Raw genomic sequence first — 18837 nt, forward strand, 5'->3', positions numbered from 1 at the left:
TCTAAATTGACAAATTTGGTGGGCCCGGCCTTCCCAAAATGTTTTGGCATCATAACATCACAGTAGGAGATCCAACTCAACTCAATTGAAAGATTTAAATAAAATTAAACATTATGGGTAAATCTTGTGGAAGCCACAAAAAACTTTGGGGGCTTGATACAGCCCATAGAGCATTGTTTCAGGAGATTGTAGTTATGCATGGGAATTGAGGGAGAAAGGATGGAGATAGTTATGACCACACTAAAATATTCCTGTCCAATGCTCCTGCCTTGCCAGGTATTGATTTTGCATGAGGAATTCGTGACCCCAGCAGGCAAAAAGAGAATCTGTTAAAACCCCAGCAGTGTAATGTATATATAACCTATCTATATTAATTGATTACATTATGAAACATCACCAACAATGTTTCAGAGTAGTTGCCATGGGTGTTTGATGATAACAGTGACAGCCATTATTTCAGAGGCACAGATGAAGCTGCAGGGGAACGGGGCGGGTGGGGGCCGCTTACTCCAAATTGCTTTGGACTTCATGCATTTATTGTTTCACGAGATCTACTGGCTGCTATTTTCAGAAATTGAAGGACACCTTGTCCATGCCTTTGCTTCCTTTCCTTCTGTTAACATCTGTAGTAGTTTGCTTGTAACAGCAGGAAACCCTAGGAGAGACATATTCTATGTCTCTCATCTGTCAAGGTGAATGAACATCAAGATGTTTTCCCTTTCCCCAACCAGGTGCCCTTTATTTATTTAAAGTATTTATAAGCCACACTTTCATATAATATATCACAAAGCAGGATATGGAATAAAAACACAGTAGTGAGAGCTGGCTGGCAAAGAATTTCAGATTTGAAAAGGTCTGTCTGAATAATACGGTTTTCAGAAGGTATCTAAAAACAGGGGGTGACTCCTGCCAAACCCCTATAGACAAGGAGCTCCACAGAGCAGGGCCAGCCACACTAAAGCCTTGGACTCTAGTAATTGCAATCTGCTCTTGTATTGGAATGTGCAGTTCCAAAATGCAACAGCTGGATTACTGGTTGGGGTTCAGTTTAGGTCCCATATATCCCCTGTGCTCAAACAGCCACACTGGTTGCCAGTTTGTTTCTGGGCTCAATTCAAGGTGCTTGCTCTCATTAATGTTCAAAGCCCTAAATGACTCAGGCCCCAAATACCTGAAAGACCATTTTCTTCCCTACAGACCCTCTCAGATGATTGGTATGTCCTTCCACCTTCAAAAGCTTTGAGGGGTGGTGACCCTGGAAAGGGCATTCTCTGTGGCAGCCCTAAAGCAGTGGAACTCGCTCCCTGCAAAGGTGCATCTGGCAACTTTATTATACACATTCCAACGAATGCTGAAGATGCACCTCTTTTCCCTGGCTTTTGATGCTTGTGCTCTGTATCTTTAGGACCCACTGTATTTGTAAGTTGCTCTAAGCTGTTTTTCATATTGCCTTGTTATGTTGTGTTTTAATGTTGTAACCCGCCCTAAGACCTTAGGGTGAAGGATGGGTAACACATATAGTAGTAGTAGTAGTAGTAGTAGTAAGGCCAGCCAAACCTCAGGGGCACATGGGGCCACCAGAAGTGCCCCATCAGAAGACCTCAGTGATCAAGGCAGAGCATGAGGAATCAGGAGATCCTCAAGGTCCCTCGGGCCCAAGTTATTTAGGGCTTTCTGAATTAGCACAAACCCTTGAACCTGGTCCAGTAGCAGACTGGTAACCAGTGCAACTCTTTCAGACAGTGGAGTAACAAGTTGCCATCAGCCTGCTCTTGTGAACAGTTTGGCTGCTGCATTCTGCACTACCTGAACATATTTTATAGCTAAAACAATGCAAAATAGACACTCGTGGCAAAAGCTTATCAGAACAAAAATGTATTCACTTGTTTCCAGAAAGTGTAGATAGTGAGTACCTATTGTATCAAAAGGAATGTTATTCCACAAAATGAGGGAGCCACTCTGAAAGCCCTGCTCAGTGTTACCGCAGATAAACATCCAGGAGAAACTTTCCTACAGACCACGGGGATCTACTGGTATACAGGGGATAAGGTAGTCTCTCAAGTAACCTGTTCCTGAGATTTGCTAGTACCAACACCGGCCTGGTAGCACATTGGCAGCCAGTGAAAATCCCATAAGTGAGGTGCTGTATGCTGGCAGTAGTTTGCCCCACAACCAACCTAGCTGCTGTAGTCTCACACTGATCTTATTGCAGTAATCCCAACCATTGAATTCAGGGAAGGTGCTTACTTCTGAATAGATGTCCATACGGTTGTGCTGTAAATAAACATATTTCTAGGGCTTATCCTTTCTGGTCTTCAAGCAGCCGCATCTCCAGATTAAACAGATTCCTGACTTTGATGAAGGAATAGATTCTTCCCTCCTAAATTGCCCTGTTTCCAGTTTATTTTTCTAAGAGCAGCGTTTTGTTCAGACTAATTTGCTTATTGCTCATAATTTTGAAATCTATATTTTGCTGAACAAGGGATGCAGGGATTGGAAAAATTAATCAACACAATCTTGGTGTAGGAACGCCTTCTGGTCCAGTGGCGTAGCGTGGGTTGTCAGCACCCGGGGCAAGGCAAGTAATTTGCGCCCCCTAACCCGTGGATTTGCGTCCCCTAACCCGTGGACTTGCGCCCCCTAACCCTAACCCCCAGATGTTGCGCCCGGTGCGGCCGGCCCCCCATGCACCCCCCACGCTATGCCACTGTTCTGGTCCAATCTTTATAAGACTAGTTCCCCAAAGCTGTCTCATCTAAGAAGTGGTTTACTGATTTCAGAGTGGTTTCAAGCTTGTACAGTATTGTGTGTTCTGGGGAAGACTTGGCTTCACCTCATTCTTTCAGCGTTCTGCTGTGGTAATTTAAAAACGGATGTATAAGGCAGCAAGGGGCCCAAGCAAAGTTTTAACAGGGATGTGATGTGTGCAGACACAATTGCTGACTGGACTGTGCCCTTGGGTGCATGCTGTGTGTTTGAGGACTTCACATCATTAGATTGCATATTTTATCTCTCGACAATGCTTGGATTTCACAAAGCATCACTCTTAATTTACACCTTGATCTATTTATACAAAATACCATAGAAACCAGTGCCTGCTTGCATAGACTGTGCTGTTTTTCTATTAATATTTCAGCTCTGTGTGGGTATGAATAATTTAGTTCAGTGTGCTAGTTTTAAAATCTGAGCAACTAGCTTCCCACAGTTCTTCTGAACAAACATAACTTTGTGGCCACAAAGCAGTAAATACGTAGGCTATCATAGTCATGTGAATATTTTAGTTTTCTTGTTACATCCATGTTCTGCATTTCTCCAAGGAACACAAGATGGAATGCATCATTCTATCCCTCCCTATTTTATCCTCACAACAACCCAACCCCGTGAGCTTAAGCTAAGACAAGTTGACTGCCCCAAGGTCACCCCTTGAGCTTTATAGCTGCCTGCATGGGGATTCAAAGCCTGTTGTCTCAGGTCCTAGTCCGATGCTGTATCCACTACTTCAACACACTGAATCTGAGGACAGATTTTTAAGAAGGAAAAGCAGTTGGGCTGAATTGGCAACTTACCCTTCTGTCCTTTTATCAGTTGAGAGTCCAAGGAAAATCTACAAGTGAAGAGGACTAAGGTCATATGCTGTGAGGAACATAAGCAATCTTGCTCTTGCCCTTGCTCTCGATTGTTGAGCACATTGTAAAATTTTTCTCACTTGAATAGTGGTTGGTTCCATTCCGCTGTAAACATTTCCCTTGCTAGTCAGGAGCCAAAGATGTCATCTGCAGAACTCCCTCTGTCTAAATGCTTTTTAAAGCCAAATGGGCCAAAGAGGACTGAAATCAGTTGAGTCTGGATTGTGCTAAGTGTCTGTAACAGAGATTTATTTGCTTTGATTGATGGTTCTTAAAAGCTTGGGTTATTGTGTATGCTGAAAGACGACTTGGTGTGAAGCCTTTTAAGTACCTTGGTCAAGCAGGGCATAACAACTAGCTCTGGTATGGGGTAGTTTTGTTTTCGTTTGGGTAAATGCTGGGATGGGTAAATGAATTCATCAGTTGGCAGTTTTGATAGGTGAGTGGAGCCTGCCCACCTGTCAATCACGTGAAGTCATTATGACTCCAGGTGACCCGTTTTTCCTTTGTAGTGCAGCAAGCCACATGGAAGAAAAATCCAAGATCAGCCAAGCAGGACTTGAATTTACTGCCAGGCCGCTGATAGACGCTGGCTTCAAGCTGTGCTTTTCTGTAGAAGTCTGCTGTGCTGCTGAGAGTTCTCCAAGGTGGGCTTGCTCTGCCTGTCTGTCAGCTGACCATTGGTGTCAGTAAGCCTCTCTTGTTGATGCACAATCAGGAGCATACTTTTAAGGAACTAAACTGGGCATGGGCAGCTTCATCTCTACCTGCAGACAGGTGGGTGTGGTTTAGGGAAGACAGCCCGGTGGGCCAAATAGGGACCTGTGCTGGGCCTAATTATGCCCATGGCCCATTTATCATGGAATACATGGATATCTTTTTTTCCTCCTGCCTACTTTGCAAGCCTGACAGCATTTTCTCTAGCTAAAACTGCTTTGCTTTAAAGCTACCAGTTGCTTTGTGAAACGGTATTGTTAAGCTCTGAGTTTACATGAGGTTTTGCATTCTTTCCAGACCCATTATCCCATCCTGATTTTAATTTCTGCATCAAAACTGGCCAGACTGTCTTTAGGCTTTATTCTGCAACACTGCACTCAGTTTCCTAAAATTGTTAGCTTGGGTTCTGTAATAGATGCCAGACAATTACAGCCATGCAGCTTTTCATAGCTCTTGCCATGAGTGGCATGAGCTGTCCCTTTTATTGTGCTCATGAAGCTGATAAGGTCACATGTGCTAATTTTACAGTGCAGAGCAGAAACATCCATGTGTGGCCAGACCATGGAATGCATACTAGCTAACAGAAAGACAGGACTTTGAACTGTGTTTGCAGAGTTTATAGGATAAAACCTTCTGTAGGTTTCCTACTTTAGTCCCTGAAATGACCCATTTTTTCAGTATTTTTTGTATAATTGTCACCAAGGCAAAATACATAGGGGTGGGGGTTTTTAACACCTTGTATTTCTGTTGCATACATCTCATACTTGCTTAATATTTTTCCTACCAGAAATAGTAATCCTCTGAGACTTACTGCATGTGTGCTCAAAGTTAGGAAAGTGTTGCTGATCTGCTTCTTAAATACCTTTTGCTAAATCTTTTGCTCTTGTTAATTAAACCTCTTTGTCTTTAAAAACAACGGTGCAGATGTGTCACTGTAATCTGTGCAGCCTCCTGCAGATAATGTGCAACTCGTGTCTTCACCCTTCCTGTACATAACATACACCAGCTTGCTCACACTTCAAATGTGGAAGCAGACGTCAGAGCTGCTCTTGATAGCCTCACGTGGGATGCCAGCAGCAGGCTGATCTTGAGAAAGCAATCAGACTTCACACCATGTTCACCTAATGAATCTTCTAGGGCAGGGCTGCTGTCTCCCCAAAGTGGGCGGGAAGCACTGCAAACTAAAAGGAGGATTAGTGCCATCTGCTGTTTAAATCCAATCCAAACCTGTTAGTTACCCCACACCGTCTTTGGTGGAAATGTTTGGGAGTAACATCAATATTATTTCAGTATTTTCAGGCAATGTCAGTTCCTATACCTGAAACTTGGTCTATTTCAGTTGTGACTTAAGCCCTGTTCATGCAATACTCATGTGTAAAGGGCAAGTGTGGCGAAGGGGACCTTCAGGCCACGCATTTAGCACAACCCCCGAAGTCATGATGCTGCTCTTCCAGTTTCTGCCATTGTCCTGTTGAGCATAATGTCTGCAGCAGGGAGTCTTTTCTGTGCATGGAGCTCCCCTTTTGATTCACGATGCAGGACACTAACTCCTGCACAGAGAAAGCTCCTCCCTGCAGATGTTATACTCAACATGGTGCAGATGTAGGAGCAGTTCACTACTGGGGGTGGGACTAAATGCATGACCCCATGGCTACTTTTCCCGTGCTTTCGCTCTACATGCAAGTAGCACATGAACAGAGCTTAAGTTTCAAAGTCCTTATAACAGGCTGTCCTGCTGAATTACATGCACTGATATGAGCAATAGTCATCTTCGTCTGAGTAAAACTTAGTAAGGCATGTCTGTAGAAGGTTTTGTGCATAAAGCCCAACCTCAATATTTAATGAGAGGTGGAGGTAAGAGCACCATGTCCACTGAATGCAGTTCAGAACATCAAATAGCTTTTAATTTATATGTAAAAAATAATATATACACACACACTCAGACACACATATATTGACACCAACTCCTAATCAGGAGCGGCACACTGACCACTTGAGTGCTAGCTTAGGAGTTCAGAGTGAAGGCGAAAAGGAAGGATTTGAGCCGTAGAATCAGCTGTGTCATGTTGCTCCAAGTGGACGCTGAGTTCTTGTAAAAAGATGACGCCTTCTGTCCAGGCTGTAAGGATCTTTCCCCAAGCCACTGGGAGATCAGATGTCCCAACTCTTCTTTCACACTCTTTGGCCTTATCCACACTTCCACAATAGATCTGAACATGGGGAAGAGGTGGTTGCTCTGACTGAGCGCTAAAGAGAAGTTTTCTGGTGGTGGGGGACAGCAGGACAAGTCAAAGTGTGGATAAGCCCTTTGTTACCTTTCATTTGTTTTCAGATTTATTAGGGTTTTTTTGGGGGGGGGGTTGCTGAGGCCTTACTTTCCCTGCCTACATTGCTTTGCCCACTCCAAATTATTTTTCTGAACATACCTGCAGTTGCTTAGCTGCAGTGCCCAGCTGCTAGGAAACAACAGTTGTATCCCATAAAAGCAGACTGCTGTGGTCATACTGTCAGTTGACCTGGGAAAAGAAAAGACAAAGGAGTACACCCTTATACAAATCCAGGGTGGAGTCCCTAAGACCATGGGATGGCAGCTTTTATGCTTCCTTCTGGCAACTCTTGCAGCCAAGCTGGTGCCAAACGTATTGGTCTGCTTTCCTTTGGACCACGTCAGCGAGGCCAAGAGGGGGTTGATTAACATCTGGGCAGCCCAGGACTTCCACACACACTACCTAGGCTTTCACCTCAGGCAGGTTACTTGGGTGCTACTAATGCAGTAGTTTGACTTCACCCCTGAATATGCACTCCATTGTCTGTTGAGACAGACAGACGCCACAACAGTAGTTTCTGGTGGGCACACTTTCACATACGCAGTTTATTTTTAACACAGATCTTTTCTAGTGTGTACGTCACAACCTTTTTCCTGTTTATGAAATACAGTTGACCTTTATCCATATTATGATAATATTCCATGACCTTAATAAAAATGAAATATCACCTTAAGATCTAGTAGGCTAGAGCAATCTTCCTGAAATCTAGTGCCCTCTAGATGATTTTGGACTCCAACTCCTTATCAGTCCCAGCCAGCGTGACTAGTGGTCAGGGATGATGGGAGTTCTGGTCTATCCACAACTGGAGGATTTCGGGCCAGGGGAAGCTGTCTTAGAGGCTCGTACTGTGCTTTTACATTCTGCTTTTGCAAGGAGGGTTGCTGAGAGCCTGCTCTGACTTTCGTTTTAATTCCTTCCATCTTTGCCATCACCTTTGCCATTTATATGTAAACGAGTAACCAAGGTCTTCCATCCCTGTTAACTTCATATACTTCATAGTTGCTAGTTTGCTTTCATTATTGCTTGGCATCCTTTTTGCACGTCTGCGTCTTCTTCAGAGGACAATTTGGAGGGGTCACTAAATGACTGAGAAAGGCTGACCAGGTGGCTTTCAGAGAGAGAAGCAGATACCATGTATTAATATGGAGAAGCAATTTCCATATAAATTAGTGAAATTTACATGCAGCTAAATAGGTTTTGAGCCAGGCATAACTCACAATGCACTATTTGGGCACGTTAAATTTCAATAACATAAGCTGATGTTTCTATCTTAAGGGGCCTTTTTTGTTTCCTAATCATCATAGAGTATCTGCTTTCATAAAAGCTGCTGCGCCAGGTGTATCGACAACGTTTGTGTTTTCCTCTATACAGTGGTACCTCGGGTTACAAACACCTTGGGTTACAAACACATCAGGTTACAGACTCCACTAACCCGGAAGTAGTACCTCGGGTTAATGGCGTGGCAGGCCCCATTAGCTAAAGTGGTACCTCGGGTTCAGAACAGTTTCAGGTTAAGAACCGACTGCCAGAACGAATTAAATTCGTAACCAGAGGTACTACTGTATCTGCTATCTGTTTTACAAGAGTCCCGTGAGTTCCGATTAGGGCTTGGGATAGATTAGAATAACTGCCAGTGTCTTTCTGTTCAGTGCATCCATTGCTGCTTTCACTCAGACTGTGGTGTGCAACCTGAGATCTCATGTACTGTATCAGGCACCCAATTGGTCGTCAGGTTCTTGAACTGCTGATGTAGGTGGCAAGTATATGATACTGTGGATGGGACGTCATACAGGTTATACATCTGGGCTTTTTCTATTGTGACACTGGCTATGTGGAATTCTCTTCCTTGAGAGATCCAGCTGGCACCTTTGCTATGCAAGTTCTACCAGCCACTGGAAATGTTTGGTTTTTTTAAAGCATTTATTGAATTGTGCCTGTGGTTTTTTAAAGGTTTTTATTGATAGAATGAAACATGGACAGAATAAAACATAAACTATATACCCTCCCTCTCCACAACTTGCCAGTGGTAATATGTATGTTTCGTTATCATCTCTCTTTTAGTTGACAAAGGAAAAGCAGTATTCCAACTTGTTTTAGTGTGACCATTTTTAAACTCTTTTTTATTATTTGTAAGTCACCTTGAGTGCTCCATGTCTAACCAGGAAACACATTTCCTTAATGATTAATAAGCCTGTTGCTGGGGGCTCACTGCTTCCTAGCCAAGATGTCTCCTCAGGGCTTGTTTTCTCTAATAGCCAGGTGGGTTGTTTGTTTTTTCCTGTAGGAGCATGACATCGAGACAGCTTGTGGAGTTGTTCATGTCACTATGCGGGGCACCCCAAAAGGAAACAGGCCCGCCATCCTCACATACCATGATATTGGCCTAAACCGTAAGTCCCCTTTATTTCTAGGTAAGCAGACCTAGGCAATTTTTGGTTTGCAAGTTCAGCAACTATATTCGTACTGATGAATTTAAGGACAAGAGAGAACCATGGCACACATTTGGTTCCAGTCTTTCTTTCTTTCTTTCTTTCTTTCTTTCTTTCTTTCTTTCTTTCTTTCTTTCTTTCTTTCTTTCTTTCTTTCTTTCTTTCTTTCTTTCTTTTTCTTTCTTTCTTTCTTTCTTTCTTTCTTGGTGTGGTCACAGTTGAAAACATGAGCCTAAAGTCAGAATGGAGCAGTGCTTTCACATTTGGTCATTCCCAGCGTTTCTCTTACAGATAAGTCCTGCTTCAATGCTTTTTTCAACTTTGAAGACATGCAGGAAATCACTCAGCACTTTGCTGTGTGCCATGTTGATGCACCAGGACAGCAAGAAGGGGCTCCCCCTTTCCCCTCTGGGTAAGTGCAGTAGCATCTCTCAGATTTCTTTCCCTGGGGTTGCCTGCGGCAGGTTTTAAGACCAGTCTCTAGGTCCTGTTGTATGGCATGTTGATAAGACACATCAGACAGATTGAGACGAGGCTTTTTCAGTGGTGACACCCTATTTGTGCAGTTCTCTCCACTGGGAAAAAAGAAAGCCTAGCTTTAAAGAGAATTCTTCAATCCAAATTTCATTAACTGCTGCATTGTAGTTTAATTGCTAATCTCATTTTTTCATGTGGTCTCCGTTTTGTAGTTTTCTATAGTACTTCTGCTATACAATGTGGTAAAGGTACCCCTGACCGTTAGGTCCAGTCGTGGACGACTCTGGGGTTGCGGCGCTCATCTTGCTTTATTGGCTGAGGGAGTTGGCGTTTGTCTGCAGACAGCCTCCAGGTCATGTGGCCAGCATGACTAAGCCGCTTCTGGCGAGCCAGAGCAGCGTACGGAAACGCCGTTTACCTTCCCGCTGGAGCGGTACCTATTTATCTACTTGCACTTTGATGTGCTTTCGAACTGCTAGATTGGCAGGAGCAGGGACCGGAGCTCACCCCGTCATGGGGATTTGAACTGCCGACCTTCTGATCAGCAAGTCCTAGGCTCTGTAGTTTAGACCACAGCACCACCCGTGTCCCCTGTATAATGCTGTAGCACTCCTTAATGAGGTGGAAGTTATGTAGATGTGATAATGTATGGATTGGAAGGATTTTGGGCAAGGGCTCTACCTAGTTCTTTGCTCTCCTTTTGCTGTACAGAATTCTACCACTATTGTTGAGAGAGCTTGAAATACAAAGGCAAGCAAATAGAGCCAGACTTGCCATGCCTGTTTTTGCATCTTTGCTGTGGAGGTAGCTGTAGAGTCTCCCTTAGGAGCTGGGGGAGATGTATGCTATTGGGAGTGTTGCCTGCAAGACGAAGGTCTCTTGTGAGCTACTTCAACTTTTAAATTGTGTGGTTTTGGTCAGTACACATATTTATTCCTATATGTCATGCTTCAGCCCCAGGATCTATTATTATTGGAACCTCCTTGCAGAATTGTGTGTTTGACAATAACATCTTTAGGTTTTGAGTTAATGTATGTCAGCTATTGGCAGCCTCTCTTGTTAACTAACCCCCTTTTTATGGTTTCAGATACCAGTATCCCTCTATTGATGAATTAGCTGAAATGCTCCCTGCTGTTCTTACGCACCTGAGGCAAGTATACAAAGACACCCAGACCTTTAATAATTTGCTTCACAGCAGGATGTCCACATAGCATGTCCCCATTCCCCAGAACCTTCCCCAGGAATAGAGGAGAGACATGTGTTTTGGATGCATAGAAATGAAGCAGTTGCTCAGTTTCATTTAAATTATACATGCAGTATTTTTGTAACCACCCCATTCTTCTTCACCGTGAACCACAGTAGCTCCCTTCCAGCAGATCACCCATCTCATTGCTGATCTAAAGGACGATGGCTGGGTATGTTACGGGCTTTGAAGCATGTTCTCACTTTGAACTCTCTTTCAGTCTGAAAAGCGTAATTGGTATTGGCGTTGGAGCTGGCGCTTATATCCTTAGCAAGTTTGCAGTAAGTAGCCTCTGACTCTTGATCTCTCTATGTGAACAAATTCTGTCTCTCTGTGCTCCATGAATAGGGCTGCCTGTTTATAAAAACACACATAGCAGAGATGAGTGCAGTAATGAGAAATACTGGTAAGAGCAAGTGGCCTGAATCATGGATGTCCCAACCCCTCTGGAGGAAGGACTTCCATAAAAACTTGATGAAAGGTGAGACAGTTAATTCAAAGTGATGGACAGATCTCTGTGGGCTGCTATTCAATTCCTGGAGGATGATCAATCAACAAACTAGTAAATTTACTGTTAAGTGCCAGTTAAGTCTACTAGTCTTCTCATGTATTATTTCCCGGGCTAAACTGAGCTCTTTGGCATACACCCTTAATATTGTGGCTATTTCATTTCATTTTGTTGTATTGCATTTATATACCACCTTTCAAGGAGCTCAATACATGGCTCATATGTGGTTGCCTTATAGTTGCTGTGATCTAGGCTAGTCATTCATACTCCTTTGCGTTTTAAAGCACAATATTTGGGAACATACACACTAGACATGTTCCTCAAAAAAGAAGAAGTTCATTTTGAATTAAAATGTATTAAATCCTCATTTTCCATTTCCATTTTTTTTTTAATCTAACCAGAACTTAAGAAAAACAATTAAGCTATTTCATAAAAGTTTCATCTTTCTGGCTCGTGTTATCGTGCTTTTAGGAACAAAATTATATATAATCAAGTACGCTTTACTAACCGAGACTGAAATCAATAATTCAGTTACTGCTAATGAAGAGTAAGGTTGTACCATATCTTGAACCTTATTATTACATTATATAACAAAAGTGGTCTGTTTTTCAGGTTAAAAAACTCTCTTTCCTTACTCTTATCATATTAGACAGCTGAGTCACATAAGCCGTGTCCCAGATTCTCATGCCAATCTTTGGGGGAAAGGGAGGATTAAATCTTTTTCCACCTGCAATTTACAATGGTTTTTTAATTTTTTAGTTGCATCACCCTGACTTGGTGGAAGGTCTGGTACTTGTTAACATTGACCCATGCGGAAAAGGATGGATGGACTGGGCAGCATCTAAGGTAGGATTGCTCTTCCATAATTGGGATGCCAAAGCTGATTTACATTATTCAGTTACTGAAATTATGTTTTAGTGAATGCTTTGATATTATTGATTACTGCTTTGCCTTTCATTTGTTTGCTTTTTTTAAGCAAAGGTCAAACTCTTCTGTACTTTAATCTAATTACTTACATTGTATCACTAGAGACACCCAGCCATATAGCTGACACAGAGCCAAAGAATATACTTTTCTATATATCGTATTTTTTCGTCTATAAGAAGCCCCCTATTTTTGGGGACTCAGATTTAAGAAAATGGGGAGAGATGGCCAAGAGTCGGGGTCAGCAAACTTTTTCAGCAGGGGGCCAGTCCACTGTCCCTCAGACCTTGTGGAGGGCCGGACTATATTTTGAGAGAAAAAATGAACGAATTCCTATGCCCCACAAATAACCCAGAGATGCATTTTAAATAAAAGCACACATTCTACTCCTGTAAAAACACGCTCATTCCATGACCGTTCATGGGCCGGATTTAGAAGGCGATTGGGCCGGATCCGGCCCCCAGGTCTTAGTTTGCCTACTCATGGCCCAGAGTATAAGATGCCCCCTGATTTTTGACATTATTTTTTAGGGAAAAAATTAGTCTTATAAACAGAAAAATACAGTACTTTTTTCTATTGCAATGCATATGGAATGCAACAGGCAGTTTAAAAAATAAATAAGAAAGAGCCAGTGGGATGGAGCTTCTAAACAAGAACAAAAATACTTACTTTTGCCTTCATATGCACTGCTGCATACTTGTTTGCCAGATTTATGCACATCAGGGTAGCCAGTGTGGTCCCCTCCAGATCTGGGATTACAACTTTCATTAGCCCCATCATGTCTGCGCAGAAGTAAAATCCCACTGGATTTAATGTGGTTTCCTCAAAAGTAAATGGGTGTTGGAGTTGTGACTGCAGCCTGTTCTGTGTTGCTTGACTACTGTGTAGTACCACCACTTGAAATAATTTGACTTTTCTTTTTTTCCAGTTTTCTGGGTGGACAACAAACATTGTGGACATTGTTCTGGCTCACCATTTTGGTCATGTAAGTCAACTGCTGGATCCAATATCAAAAATGCCTATTAATATTGTTGTTGTTGTTTAGTCGTGTTCGACTCTTCTAATATAAAGAACTTTAAATAAAAAGAACTGCTTTGATCCTAATCTCAGTAGATGCTTACAATAACATTATTACTGTCTCAGTTTGGAGTTGTTGGATGAGTAAAAAAAAAGTGTGTATTGACATTCTGCTACCCTTTTCTTGAGCATTCTGGGATGACCAGGCATTGGAGCTCTTCATACAAGTGTTTTATTTGTAATACTTATATTCTGTTTCTTAGGGCGTAGGCCTCTCGATGTGGTGTACAACTAAAGGAGTTTAATTTGAAATACATCAGAGTGTTTTAAAAAAACATATAATCAGAATTATAAAGAAGTGCCAAGTTTCAGGAATCAGTTGCATTAAAAACATTGTAAAAGGCAAACTAGAGCAAATGAGTCTTGAAAGGGATGTTTGAAAGCTTGTATTGAAAGGACTTTTTGTAGTTCCGTATGACAAACTACTAGCATGTTTGCTGGTTTTGGGTTTTTTTAATAGTATGGTTAGCAAGACAACTGATTAGAATATTTGTCATTCTTCACTAGGAAGAACTGCAAGCTAACTTGGAGCTGATCCAGACCTACAGACTTCATATTGCACAGGACATCAATCAGGAGAACTTACAGCTCTTTGTCACCTCCTATAACAGGTACATGACTGGTATAGAATCCTCTCTCATTCAAGACGCTTACCAGGTTCCCTTCTTCAGTTTAAGATCCAGTGCCATCGACATGTGACCCTATAATGTTGTTCTAGTTGCCAGGGCTTTTTTATCTAAGCAAAATCTTAGTCTGGTTGCTTCATTCTTTTTATGCTTTCTAGCTTATGAATAGAGCAACCAACTAGGAGATAAAGTAGTCATGCGGTTAAGCTGAGGGGTGGATGGGGACTAAAGCACATGTGGCTCTTGTTGGTAACAAGGGGGAAATTGTGCACCTCGCAGTGTATTAACTCGGCCCTCCAGATGTTTTGGGACTACAGTTCCCATCATCCCTGACCACTGCTCCTGTTAGCTAGGGATGATGGGAGTTCTGGTCCCAAAACATCTGGAGGGCCAAATTGGGGGGTGCCTGAGTTAGGCGATTCCCACGTTGCTTCCTTCCCAGCCTTGTTTGACTTGGTCCTCTCCTATTGTCTTCGTAGCCGTAGAGATCTGGACATTGAGAGGCCAATCTTGGGTATGACTGAAGAGGCAGGAAAAACACTCAAGTAAGTTTATCTTGGTCATCTTTGAACCTGTGCTTGAAATTATGTGGAATTCCTTTTCTAAGTTAGCCATATTCTATTTCCTCTGTTTCCCCATTGCCCGTGTACCTAGAGTTCCACATCCTTTAAAAATATTAATGTAGTACATGATTTATCTCCTTTTGCAATGCTTTTGGTAGAACAACTTGCAAATTGGACACTAATTGAGTTATCTGCCCCCTAAATATCTACTTCAGGCTATCTAACTGCCTCTAGTTTTATTTAATTCATTTCTCCTAAAGTTGAAAAAGACCTCCAAGTCAGTTAAACTCCAACCCCTTGCTGATGCAGGAAATCCATTGATAGATACATGGCTCTGCAGACTCCGCTTAAAAACCTCTAACAAAGGAATGCCTTCTAGGCATTCTGTTTCACCATGGCGATTCTTCCTAAAGTTCAATTGAAATCCCCTTTTTTTGTAATTCAAACCAATTGGTTCTGGTCCTACCCCCTGGAACAACAAAAAACAAATGTGATCCATTTGTGAACAAAATATGGTGAGTTCACTTTCCCAGTGGCTCTATCAGTTGGTACATGCGTGTTTAAATGAATGAATGAATGAATGTACACTGGCATTAAGTACATTAAGAAATAGTGATCTAATTTAGAAATATAGCATAATGAAGTATTCATGAACATGACGTTGTATCCGGTGAAGTCACTGTGTGCACGGAATGTCTTCTACTTGCACAACAAACCTTTCCCTCCCCTACACACCTCCTGCATCTCCCCAAATCTTCTCTGGGGGTTCTCCCAAGACTCGCAATAGCTAGTATGGTGGGATGTTTTGTTGCAAAACAATGGAGGTGTATTGCAGACCAGAAATGTAGGGTATTCAAATGAACAGGAACTATAATACAAATGATGGTATTTTCTTAGTTTAGGGTTGCTTTATAGAAATGCTAGCAACTCTTAGAAAAAAAATAAAACAGCAGAATTTATGACAGCAGGAGTTGATGCTTGTTTAAATTGTGCAGACTACAACTTTATTCTGTGGATTTTGTACAGGTGTCCTGTCTTATTAGTGGTTGGGGACAGCTCACCAGCAGTTGAAGCTGTGGTAAGTATCCCTGGTTATTATACTCCTTACTCTCCACTTCCTTCCTTTCTTGGAAGATAGAACTCTGCAAATTTCACACAATCCATTCAAGTACCGTATTTTTCGCCCTATAGGACGCACTTTTCCCCCTCCAAAAATGAAGTGGAAATGTGTGTGCGTCCTATGGGGTGAATGCAGGCTTTCGCTGAAGCCTGGAGAGCGAGAGGCGTCGGTGCGCACCGACACCTCTAGCTCTCCAGGCTCCAGGAAGCTATCCGCAAGCCTTGGGAGCCCGGGGGGAGTTCCCCTGGGCGCGCAAGGCTTGCAGGCGGCAGCCTGCAGCACGGGGCGCCCTCCGGAGGACGCCCCGTGCTTTGCGCAGGTGTCTGCAAGCCTTGCGCGCCGAGGGGGAGATCCCCCCGGGCGCGCCCGGCTTGCAGGCGGCAGCCTGCAGCGCGGAGCACGGGGCGCCCTCCGGAGGACGCCATGTGCTTCATACAGGTGTCGGCAAGCCTTGCGCACCTGGGGGGAACTCCCCCCGGGCACGCAAGGCTTGCGGGCGGAAGCCTGCAGCGCGGAGCACGGGGCGCCCTTCGGAGGACACCCCGTGCTTTGCGCAGGTGTTGGCAAGCCTTGGCAAGCAAGTTCCCGCAGGGCTTCCCATGCTGCGGATAGCAGCCTGCCGCCATCCCACTGTTCCCCGACCTGGTTTTTTTGGGGGGAAATAAAGGATTTTTTTCCCCTTTATTTCCCCCCCCCCCAAAAAAGTAGGTGCGTCCTATGGGACGGAGCGTCCTATGGGACGAAAAATATGGTAGTATCAAGTGACATATTTGCTTCTATCCATGAGTCTTGAATTTGTGTGAGGATAAAATACAGGCCATTGCTTTTTAAACTATTCGCTTATTGATTTTCATATATCACAATATATAATCATAACAAAGTTCCCATTTCCCCACCCCCCAAAATACAGTTTTGTGATAGCAGAATAGTCAAGGAATTATTGCTGATCGTAAGGTCAGTGGTTCAAATCCCCGTGGCGGGGTGCGCTCCCGTTGTTCGGTCCCAGCGCCTGCCAACCTAGCAGTTCGAAAGCACCCTCGGGTGCAAGTAGATAAATAGGTACCGCTTTATAGCGGGAAGGTAAATGGCGTCTCTGTGTGCTGCGCTGGTGCTGGCTCGCCAGAGCAGCTTCGTCACGCTGGCCACGTGACCCGGAAATGTCTTCGGACGGCGCTGGATCCCAGCCTCTTGAGCGAGATGAGCGCGCAACCCTAGAGTCGGTCATGACTGGCCCGTACAGGCAGGGGTACCTTTACCTTTACCTTTATTCTGCTGTGCAAATGAAGGTGTCCTTCCAGAGGTCTCCTTGAATTTGCCAGTGGTCTATATTCATGTTCTTTTGTGAGGGCATAAGAAAGAAAGCGGAACCATTTTTTAAATAAACTTAGTCTGATTTTTGTTATTAATCCATCATTGCCGTACTTTATCTGTTAGCTTGTCTATCAGAGCCAAGTCGCAAATCTGTAAAAATCAGATTTCAAAAAGATTGCCATTCAAAGTACTCCAAAATTTAGCAACAGTAAGTCTGGCAGCTGTCATAAGCTGAGTTATGAAATACTTTTAATTACTGGTGAGCTGTCAAAGCTCTTTGACACAGGTATAATTTCTCCTCCTGGTGTCGTAACGTTCAAGGGGAGGGTGGGGGATCTCAGCACTGAACTGTAGTTAATATCTGGGCAAGTTTCAACATACATATCCTACCAGTTAGGCACAGATTGGGGTGCTGGTGATTAGATACTTGTGTCTAGATCCATGCAGCCCATTCTGATGTTATGAAGGCAATGTATATTGAGCGACTCTTTTTGTCTCTCTGTCTCTCAGTTCATTCCCTTCTGCTCTCACAAAGATTTCAGTGGGTAAAATAACATCAACACCAGCCCTGAGAGATGTGGTTGTGTGAATTGGTGTTGCCACTTCACTCTCAAATTCTCTGTTCTCAAATCAAATGAGTTTTCAGTACCATAGTTTCTCTGGCTGCTATAGTTCACAGGTTAGATAAGGCTGTGCAAGCTTAATGGCTGAGCAGAAATTTGAACACAGGACTTCCAAGTCCAACTTTTTATTCACTGTATTGGCTTTTGATGTCATAACTAGACTTTATTAGATATAACCAACATTGAGCACTCTGTGTTTTGGGACTACAGTTCCCATCATCTTTGTCCGTGCTGTCTGAGGATTATGGGAATTGGAGTCCAACAACATCTGGAGTTCCCCACATTGGGTACCTCTGGTCTACATGTTCATGCATCTTTCATATGGGTGCTGGTATATCAGTCACATCAGATACCCAGAAAAACTCTCAATCCCAGCTCCTCCTCCTCCTCCTCCTCCTCCTCCTCCTCCTCCTCCTCCTCCTCCTCCTCCTCCTCCTTATGTTGCCCATCTGACTGGGTTCCCCTAGCCACTCTGGGCGGCTTCCAACAAATTAAAACACAATACAACATTAAACATTTCCCTGAACAGGGTTGCCTTCAGATGTCTTCTAAAAGTCAGATAGTTGTTTCTTTCCTTGACATCTGACGGGAGGGCGTTCCACAGGGCGGGCGCTACTACCGAGAAAGAACAGGGACATTGTATCTTATCTAGCAAATCCCTTACTTTGATGTGCTGCTGCTGAAGTATGATATTCCTGTATCCAGTCCCCACCGTCACTGGATCCTTGGTAATAACTATGAATTAGATAAATAACGGAGAGGGGGAAATAAATGCTGTTTTGTGCTTTGTAGGTTGAATGCAATTCACGGCTGGATCCAATGAATACAACACTCTTGAAGGTAACTATCAACTATGAGTGGCTGTCTTGGGGGCTGTCATTCCAGAGTTCATTGTGGTTCCTGGTTTGCCATCCTCCACTACATAAGAACAGTCTGCTGGATTGGACCAAAGGCCCCATCTAGTTCATAACTCTGTTCTCACAATGGCTGACCTATGGGAAGCACGTAAGCAGATCCAGAGGGCAATAGCAATTGTGACATCCTGATAGCCTTATTCTCCATTGACTTCTGTGATACTCTTTTAAAGCCATCCAAGTTGATATCTTTCACTATCTCATGCTAGAGTGAATGCCATAGTTTAACAATGCCCTGCATGAAGAAGTATTTTCTTTTGCCTGCCTTGAGTCTTCCTTTGAGGTCCCTGGGTTCTAGTATTATGACAGAGGAAGAAATCAGAGTTGTATACCAGCATTTAAGTGTACTCTG

The 18837-nt window shown here is 43.3% G+C and overlaps 1 protein-coding gene across 5 annotated transcripts in view; it reads left to right on the plus strand.

Moving 5' to 3' along the window:
* The window catches only part of NDRG3 (NDRG family member 3), a 56991-nt gene that overhangs the window by 32835 nt on the left and 5319 nt on the right, over window positions 1-18837 (plus strand). For all 5 annotated transcript variants that reach the window (XM_081917161.1, XM_081917160.1, XM_081917163.1 and 2 more), the window contains 10 exons: window positions 8955-9060; window positions 9391-9511; window positions 10664-10726; window positions 11040-11100; window positions 12087-12173; window positions 13180-13236; window positions 13836-13939; window positions 14434-14499; window positions 15544-15595; window positions 18364-18411. In XM_081917161.1, coding sequence (XP_081773287.1) covers window positions 8955-9060; window positions 9391-9511; window positions 10664-10726; window positions 11040-11100; window positions 12087-12173; window positions 13180-13236; window positions 13836-13939; window positions 14434-14499; window positions 15544-15595; window positions 18364-18411 — 765 coding nt within the window. The remainder of the gene's footprint in view (window positions 1-8954; window positions 9061-9390; window positions 9512-10663; window positions 10727-11039; window positions 11101-12086; window positions 12174-13179; window positions 13237-13835; window positions 13940-14433; window positions 14500-15543; window positions 15596-18363; window positions 18412-18837) is intronic.

Source organism: Podarcis melisellensis, assembly GCF_964234715.1.
Source record: "Podarcis melisellensis genome assembly, chromosome: 6".
NCBI classification, from domain to species: domain Eukaryota; kingdom Metazoa; phylum Chordata; class Lepidosauria; order Squamata; family Lacertidae; genus Podarcis; species Podarcis melisellensis.